This window comes from Scomber japonicus, chromosome 10, assembly GCF_027409825.1.
Source record: "Scomber japonicus isolate fScoJap1 chromosome 10, fScoJap1.pri, whole genome shotgun sequence".
NCBI classification, from domain to species: Eukaryota; Metazoa; Chordata; class Actinopteri; order Scombriformes; family Scombridae; genus Scomber; species Scomber japonicus.
The window spans coordinates 22,498,313-22,506,809 of NC_070587.1; the positions used below are offsets into that span (position 1 = coordinate 22,498,313).

The window sequence follows — 8,497 nt, forward strand, 5'->3', positions numbered from 1 at the left end:
TCATACCATAAAAACATGAATTAGTTAAGTAAACATCACATTATTTCAAAATAACTGATATTGGTTGTCTTTATAACTTTCCGTTGCGCCGATACACTACAAATCCCATGAGCACCATCCGGAAGCAAACATCACACCAGACAGCGTGGAAGACACTCACATGCTAGCTAGCTTGATAAAGACAGGGCGTCTACACCACTTCTCTGACATACAGTCATACTGGGGAATCTAGAGGTAACTGTATGATATGTCATCCTTTTTCACATATTGTTTAGACATATTTTTCTGTGTTTTTGTTCAATAAACAAAGAAACATAGTATATGTCAGCCAACTGCTAGCTAACTAGCAGTTGGTTGACATATACTTAGGTCATGCCGCTCGTTAGAAGAGTCAGGGTAAGTTAGCAACGCGTGAAAGCTGCCTTCTTGTTTTCTACAGAAAATGTCTGCTGCTAAAGTGAAAATGCGGCAGAAGAAGATGAGAAACCAGCCGGCCAGTGTGCAGTATTCATCCTCCTCTCCCCTGAATGGAGGAGACAAACCGACCACCAGTAATGTTACCCTGTCTTTTTTCTGTTTATATAACATGCATTTTATGTTGTTCCTGTCATGCTTTACTGTTCTTTCTGTCTATAACCTGGACTCCTCTTACAGCTGCATGCATTTCACACAGGTCAGCAGTTTTCATCATTTCCCTGACTACCATTTAATGCAGTGTATCAGCTGGTGGTTGAGTTTCAACAACAAAAACACCACCAGAATATGTCACAAAGTTTCTCTGTCAGCTTTAATGTTACACCAAACAGCTCTGAGGATGCAGGACAAGAACATAAACAGTTAACCTTTAATATTTTTATCTACTTTAGTGCTTTAGTTTGATTTGACTTTACTATCAAGATATTTTTCAAAAATGTGTCATATTTCAATATTGATTACGTTCTTATTTTTGCATGAAACTGACAAAAATAATAATTTTTCTAAAGGTAAAGGTGGTGATGGACAATCTGATGCCCGAACATCAACAGAAAGGTCAAAGAGCTCTCATCATAAGGGCGGATGGGTCCGAGGTCACCACAAAGATGGTGGTGGTTATGCCAAGGAGATGCCAAAATACATAACTGGTAAAGACATTGGCTTACTCCTACAGATGCATACTGCTATTGACTCACTTGACATACTTGCACAGTCAGACTGATGACAGTTAAACGTGCCTCAACCTCTCTCCTCTGCTCTCACCTTCATCCAGCTGGAGCTTTTGCCAGAGCCAGGGCAGCAGAAGTAAGTGCCATGCTGAAAGCCGTTACCAAGACAACAGGCAGCTGCCACGTGTTCGGAGCCCTGCCCAAACACATGAGGAGACGAGCCATGAGCCACAACACCAAGCGTCTTCCTCACAGGCTGAGAGAAGTGGCCAACAGAATGGTAACTTTCAGGATGGGTTTCCTGTTTTTTTTGCATTGTCATGATGTTGTTAGAGCTTCTTATTCACCTGAATGAAAAAGTGTGTCCTTTTTAAGAACACTCCACACACGTTGAAATATCACCGTCACATCCTCATGGTCTGTGACATTTCTGTTGTCCCTCCCCTCCAGCGAGAGAAGAGCCTCCAAGCTGGCTCTAAGAAGAAGAAGGAACAGGCGAAGAGCAAGAGCCGCAAGGCTCGCCGCCGGCACGGAAATCTGCTGCTGGAGTTCAACCGCCGCCAGAGAAAGAATGTGTGGCTGGAGACGCACATTTGGCACGCCAAGCGCTTCCACATGGTGAAAAAGTGGGGCTACTGCCTGGGGGACCGACCCACATACAAATGCTATCGTCCCTGCTACAGAGCCATGAGCAGCCATTGCCTACTGCAGGTATAGACCCTCACATAAATGAGAATGTTTGTGGTATTTACACAACTCATTTAGGATGTGATTTAAAATGAGCTTAACCTTTCTGATTCTGTTCACTCAGGACCTTTCCTATTACTGCTGCATCGAGCTACAGGGAGAGGAACACAAGCTGCTGGCTTCTCTGTCACAGCTGACAAGCAAGGAGGCCGGTGAGAGTGAGCCCTACTTCAGCCACTAATATTACATTTTAGGTTTCTGATTAATTTTCACTGATTAAAGTTTAACTTGAATAGTTGGATTAATGCGCTGTTGCTATGTGTTTACAGGTCCCACATTTGCTGCAGCACTGTGTCTGTCAGGGAGAAGACAGGGCAGTGTGGTGGTGTACAGGGCAGGTCAGTACCCCTTGCAGCCCCTGGGCCCTGTCACCTTCCTCTGGAGACCCCGTACACAGGACTCAACTCACAGGCAGCTATGGATCTGGGCTCATCCCACTCTCAAGCAGGTATGTTGGTGCCTAATGCAGAAGCTTATATACAGTATTGTTGGTGTTATTTAACAAAAAGTTAAATGTAAAAGGTTGAATTTTAGTAGGACTGACATTTGCTGTTAAGATAAAGGAAGTCAGCAGTAATGTTGACTCCGGAATCTGTGTGCTCTTTCCAGGACCTTCTCCCAGAGTTACAAACTGTGTGCCAGTGTTGTGAGGCTGTACTTCCTCCAGTAGTGCCGGTGGTGATGCCTGCAGAGGTCGAGCCCACTGTAGAATCAGAGCCAAAGCCTGAAAAGACCCCTGAGGCAAAGAAGATGACTGGAACTAAGAGGAAGAGGAACCACAAGGATGCAAGTGGACCTCCAGCTAAGAAGATCCTAGGAGATGGAACCAGATCTCCCAACACCCCAGTTACCTGGAAGTCCAGCTCAAATGGAATAGTTATAAAGTTTGTGTTGTTTCTAAATTAGATTAAAATGCAGACAGTGAACGTTTTTCTGGTGGTGACCTGAATTCTTTAATTTGATATTTTTGTGTTTCAGTGATCTCACAATGGAGATGGAACGCTATCGTCTGATTGGACCACACTCTCATTCTGTGCTGGCTGAAACTTTGGAAGCAGCTACAGACTGTGATGTAAGATTTATGATGCTACAACATTTCTAAAGTTGAGAACCTCTCCTTTTTATATTGACTAACAATGTGTAATGTTTGTATTTTTTTAAGGAAATGAAGAAATCCCAGCCCTCATCCCTCTGGTGGCCTGAGCACTGCAAAGATGAGAGCAAAATGAATCTGCATCAACAACAAGCTGATGTCTTCAACATACTGAAAGGTTTATTTTATTTTTTACTGTTGCTGTGTTAATCAGAATACTGTTTTGTCCCCTAGTACACTTGTGTTACCATTTGTTTCTGAGTGTGTGTGCTCGTGTGTCTAACCATGACTGTATAATTCATGCAGGCATTTATTCGAGCGGAGAGCTCCCCTCTGGCACAGTGCTGGGACTGACTGTAGATGACCCCAGGCTGACTTTACCAACAAAGAAGGTTAAAGCTTTGCCCTGTGTAAAGCAGGCACAAGGTAAAATCTGACCTACCAGACAAACAGTGGAGGGTTAGGCAGTTATATTGTAATTATGTGCACTTATCAGGCGAGCTGTACTGTTCATGTATGTCCTACATTACTTGATATAGTCTTTGTTTTCATATATAACAGATGGACCCTGATCATGAAATAAGAGCTATCTAAAGTTGAGCTCAGAATGAGTCTGTTGTTTCTGGTCCTGAGGCTGTTTCACTGAGTACACATCTGGTTCTGTGCTCCTGGGGGGGCTCTGCTTCACCATGCAGATGTTCCAGGTTCGAATCCTGGCAGGACCCTGTACTCCAAGAACACCCTCAGTGACAGACAACAGCTGATTCGCTGATTATGAGAAGGGACTTGAAAGATAATGATGGTTATTTCAAACTGAGTCTCATATTTTAAGTTTTGAAAAATCTGTCAATCCTGTCACTGTCAAGACATTGTCCTTTTGGACAGTTCTAGTTTACTATAACATAACTTCACTGGTTGCTTATATTTTTGCTGTGCTGGCATGATATTAATTAGGTGCTATGCAATAAGACAACAATCTCATACCATGATATGTCATTTCATATCCAGATATCACACATTTTCTGTAAATTCAGCGAATAAAGAGTTTCATGTCCATGTCAGACTTGCCACACATAATATGGACGTTACTGTAAGTGCAATGGAAGCTTTGCAAGTAAAAGCCAATAAGAGATGGACAGACTTCATCTAGACTACAAAATAAACAGTAATTAATAATAATAATAATAATAATAATAATAATATGAATAATAATAATATGAATAGATGTTAAGATGTTTTTCTATCATCACATAACATACAGTCATACTGCACAGCCCTAATATTAATAGTATATTAGTTAGGTGGAGAAACTTGCTTTATTGCTTCATCTTAAGTTTAAGGGGGAAAAAACTATTAGGTTAATTTAAAAATGAAAATATTTAGAACTCATTTGAAAGCCTATGTACACTCTTGAACATACAAAGATTGTTTACAGCATAGAAGAATAACAGGAAGGACTGAACAGCATAGCTTTCATATGGACCAGTTCCCATTGTGAAACCCAGTAAGCATGGGTGATATTTTGCTTTGTTCCAGTCTGTATTGTATTCAGGTTGTGCAACTGTTGCTGTGCTAAACTGTCTGTTCAACAAGCTTAAAGGTCACCACCATTTCATAGATCATATAAAAACTATATCTAAATGAAGGACACAGTGGAATACGTTTTATTAATTAACAATCAATTAACTGTTAATTTAGTAGATTGATTGAAAACAGATGTAGCAAGATTAATGTATTGCATGACACAAATCTGCATTAATTTCAAAGTTGAGATAAATGAGAGGATTGGCCGTGTGACTCATGTTTTTGTTAGAGGCCTGAGATGTATAACATTGACGCTGCTCATACAGGAGCATTCTGTGTGTGTGTGTGCTGTTCATTTCAGAGGTGGATGAGGAGAAGTGTAGGGAGCTGATGTTACGAGGCGTACCTGAACACTGCTGTCAGAGTTTCTTGTGGGAGCAATCTGTCCGCGACAATGTCACTGATAACAAAATATCAGAGCAGGTATCACAACATGGAATCCTCAGTTATTTTACTGACTTTCTCCTTTCTGTAATATCTGACACTAAATCTCTGATTCTAAAAGCACAGATAAGCTCAGATGTTCTTACCTCTAGCATTATCTATTCTTCACAGGAGCTGAACCGAATGAGAAGTGAGGTCTTGGTTCCTGGCTCCAGGCTGTCCCCAACTCCTCTGCAGGGCAGAGTTCCCATACTGCTGGTTCACCAGCCTGGCAAGCAGGTGGGACACGAGATGAGCTCCTGGGGCGCTGGATGGGACCTGCTGCTCCCTAAAGGCTGGGGCATGGCCTTCTGGGTGCCACTGGTAGGTAGCATGGATGGCCATGTTATTAGATTGAATATGATTGAACTTTATTATATTTTCACTGTCATCCATATGTTGAAGAAGTTCAAATGAAGATCTTGATAATATGGATTTCATTGAATATTGTGTGTGTGTGTGTGTGTGTGTGTGTGTGTGTGTGTGTGTGTGTGTGTGTGTGTGTGTGTGTGTGTGTGTGTGTGTGAGAGAGAGTGTGAAGTTACAATACAGTGAAAGTTAGAAAGTTCTGTGGAAGATGTTTTCATTATTTGCTTGCCTTGTCTCATGTTTTGGGGCAGTTCCATTGTGTTTGGACAGGCACTGTGAAAATGTTAAATGTACCTTGAAATTTAAAGGCAGCCTGGAAGCCCTGGGGTTTGCTTTATTTCGTCAAGCCTAAAATCCAATGTTTCTCTTTCCCCACCTTATTTCTTCCTCTGCCAGGTGTACAGAGGAGTTCGCATTGGTGGGCTACACATGAGCCTGAAACACTCTCAAAATAAAGGAGCTCCTCACTTCCCCCATGACTACCCAGACTGCCCTGCAGGCGTTCGTTTTCAGGAGGAGCAGGAGGTCGAGCTTTTGGACAAGTTCAAAAGGTTAGCTAAAGCCGGAGTGGGAGAGTCACCAAAAAAAAAAATATATATATATATATATATATATATATATATATATATATCCTTCAGCCTTAGTAAGTAGTGAGTTTATCAGTGGATTAGAGGTTTTGATAGAGAGAAGCACTCCACAGCTTTGACCCCAGTTAATTCCCATGATGCGCATCGTTCCCCTCCTATGCAGATGAGATGGTAATAAGGCTGCCTGCAGCTCATCCCCTACTACCCTCTGCTCAACAGTCGAGATGTGTTTCATAAATTGGCAGGGTTGCCCCAACAGTTTGACAAGGGTTTGACCTTCTGACCTTTCTCTGTAGGCGTCCGCCCGCCAAAAGGACCAATTACATTAAACATGGATGTCTGGCTCCGTTCTGTTGCCCATGGCAACAGCTGGCCGAGGAGTGGGAGCTCATCGTGAGGGAAGGAGGAGAGGAGAGAAAAGAGGACAGCCGGACCCAGAGCACAACAGAGGCTGACACAGAGATGGAAGAGATGACATCATGTCAAGATGTCGCCATGACAAAGCCTCCGAGCCGCTTCACTGTTCTGAGGTAAATATTTGTCTTTGCCTCTTTTGCATTCTTATTTGTGATTTATACTGATGATTCATTATCTTTTTCATCCTCCCTCTTGTAGTACTGCGAACATAAACTCTCATCAGAATTGACTCAAAACACGCCAAGGTCCCCACAGACATTTAAACATCCTGCACATCTAAATCACACTTCTAACAATATTAATGCAGTTGACTTTTAAGGGTCCCCAGGGCAGAACTGTGCACAGCCTTTGTCCTCCAATCATCTGTTACTTCTTTCCTGTTTTTAAATTTTTTTTTATTAAGAGCCCTCTGTGCTGCTTTTGACAGGTTTGATGCATGGCTCTTCTCCAGTCTACCTCCCTTTCATCATAATTTCCCTGATGAGAATACCCAAAGTACATCCAGCCTTAAATTGCTGCAATACATCACAGAGATTAGTAAAGGGGAAGAGTTGCATCTATCCCCATAAAACCATCACACAAGCCTTTGAGTAATGAGTGACTTTATGGGGAAAAAATTGGATTGATTTTCACTCTCCATTGGCTGCCTTTTTTGTTTTCAGCATTAGAAATAAATTTAAAAAACGCTCCTCAGCAAAATTTTGTCACTAAGGACGCTCAGGGCAAATGAAAATGCAACTTTTCCTTTAAATATGAGTCATCTCTTATAAATTGGTTATTTGCTCCCTAGAAACCGAAAGTCTGTGAGACTGCTCTCCGGTTGGTGCAGGCCCTCTACATCTAAAGGTCAAAGGCTGTGCCGTGTCGGGGAGGTGCCCCCTCTTGACCGCTCAGCTATGAGGTCGTTTCTCACCGCCCACGGGATGAGTGTGGTGTGGGTGCGACTGACGCTGCTGTCGAAGGGTAAACCGGAGCTCCACGCCATCGTGTGTGTGCCGACCGCAGAGGACCTGAAGCTGCTAAAGAAAGAGCGAGGCAGTAGCGGGCCCCAGGAGCCGCCCCACAGAGACCACTTTAAAAGCAGAATTAAATCTCGAAAGAAGAGCTCCAAAAAATCTGCTGCCACCTCTCAATCCTCTGATAAAACTGAGGATAAAGCGTCAGACCTTCCTTCTCCCTCAGACCCAATCCCCACATCTGAAGATGCCAAATCATCCTCCTCACCCTGCTCTGATCTTGTGTTCGGGCTGTGGCCGGATCCTCTACCCAGTGTCAGCTCTCACTGCTCACGGGTGACACTAGGCTGGGTCACTCAGGGCGACTTCTCCCTGTCTGCAGGCTGTGGGGAAGCTCTGGGGTTTGTCAGCGTTTCGGGTCTCCTCAACACCCTCCTCAACCAGCCGGTGGAACACAGAGGAATGGTGCTGCTGCGCAACCCCACATCTCTCCAGTATCGCTTTGCTAAAATCAACATAGAGGTCTGATTGAAACATCTGAGCGTGTGCAGAACTTGATTACATGCAATGGCAGGTTAATGGACCTTTTTGCAGAAGCCTGAAGTTACATGCAATCAAGTCGCATGATGCTTCATTCAATCAAATAACGTGAGCCAACAGAAACTCTGTGCCTTGATAGTTGCTTCCTTGGACTGTGCCATTATATACTTCACTGTGTTGGCTGAAGACTTACTGACATGCATGGGGTATGACTGCAAGCTACCTGGTGGTGGTTTAAAAGATCATTTTAAGTTGTGGATATTGTACTCTAGGAAGAGACACTTATTGTTTCAGTTGAATATGGCTCCACTAAAGGACCAATTAAATAGTATTAACTGAATTAAAGCCTAGGTTTTAGTTAGATTTGTTTCCAAATAATTTATCACTTCTTTTCCACCCCTCTTTATCCAGACTGATGATGCTGGGAGCCTTTATGTTGATGGCATGAATTATTTCAATTTTAAGTGAAATGAATGGGTTTACATGTGACAGTTTGTTTAAAAATTGTCAGAGTACTGAAGAGGTTTTGTTTCAATATAAACTAATAAAATACCCATACTGCATTGACAGACTATACTGTGTGTGAATAACCTCTGTAACCTCCAACAGTGAATTACACATTATAGCCTGTCCATTACA

The 8,497-nt window shown here is 42.7% G+C and overlaps 1 protein-coding gene across 1 annotated transcript; it reads left to right on the forward strand.

Annotated features, from left to right (window-relative positions):
* Nucleotides 1-27: 27 nt before the first annotated feature.
* Nucleotides 28-8,166, forward strand: pop1 (POP1 homolog, ribonuclease P/MRP subunit). The gene is made up of 16 exons (XM_053327908.1): nucleotides 28-234; nucleotides 440-551; nucleotides 984-1,121; nucleotides 1,247-1,422; nucleotides 1,593-1,853; nucleotides 1,954-2,041; nucleotides 2,159-2,337; nucleotides 2,499-2,773; nucleotides 2,868-2,961; nucleotides 3,052-3,160; nucleotides 3,289-3,408; nucleotides 4,868-4,989; nucleotides 5,122-5,313; nucleotides 5,755-5,909; nucleotides 6,242-6,475; nucleotides 7,153-8,166. Exons 2-16 carry the CDS (start codon nucleotides 443-445, stop codon nucleotides 7,844-7,846), a joined length of 2,946 nt encoding a protein of 981 aa, XP_053183883.1. The 5' UTR covers nucleotides 28-234; nucleotides 440-442; the 3' UTR covers nucleotides 7,847-8,166.
* The last annotated feature ends 331 nt before the right edge of the window (nucleotides 8,167-8,497 follow it).

Excerpts from the sequence above, each read along its gene's own strand:
- pop1 (XM_053327908.1), top strand. The coding sequence starts at position 443 with ATGTCTGCTGCTAAAGTGAAAATGCGGCAGAAGAAGATGAGAAACCAG. Across the intron at positions 3,409-4,867 it reads CTGTGTAAAGCAGGCACAAG|AGGTGGATGAGGAGAAGTGT; the intron begins GTAAAATCTGAC and ends TGTTCATTTCAG. Across the intron at positions 5,910-6,241 it reads CTTTTGGACAAGTTCAAAAG|GCGTCCGCCCGCCAAAAGGA; the intron begins GTTAGCTAAAGC and ends CTTTCTCTGTAG.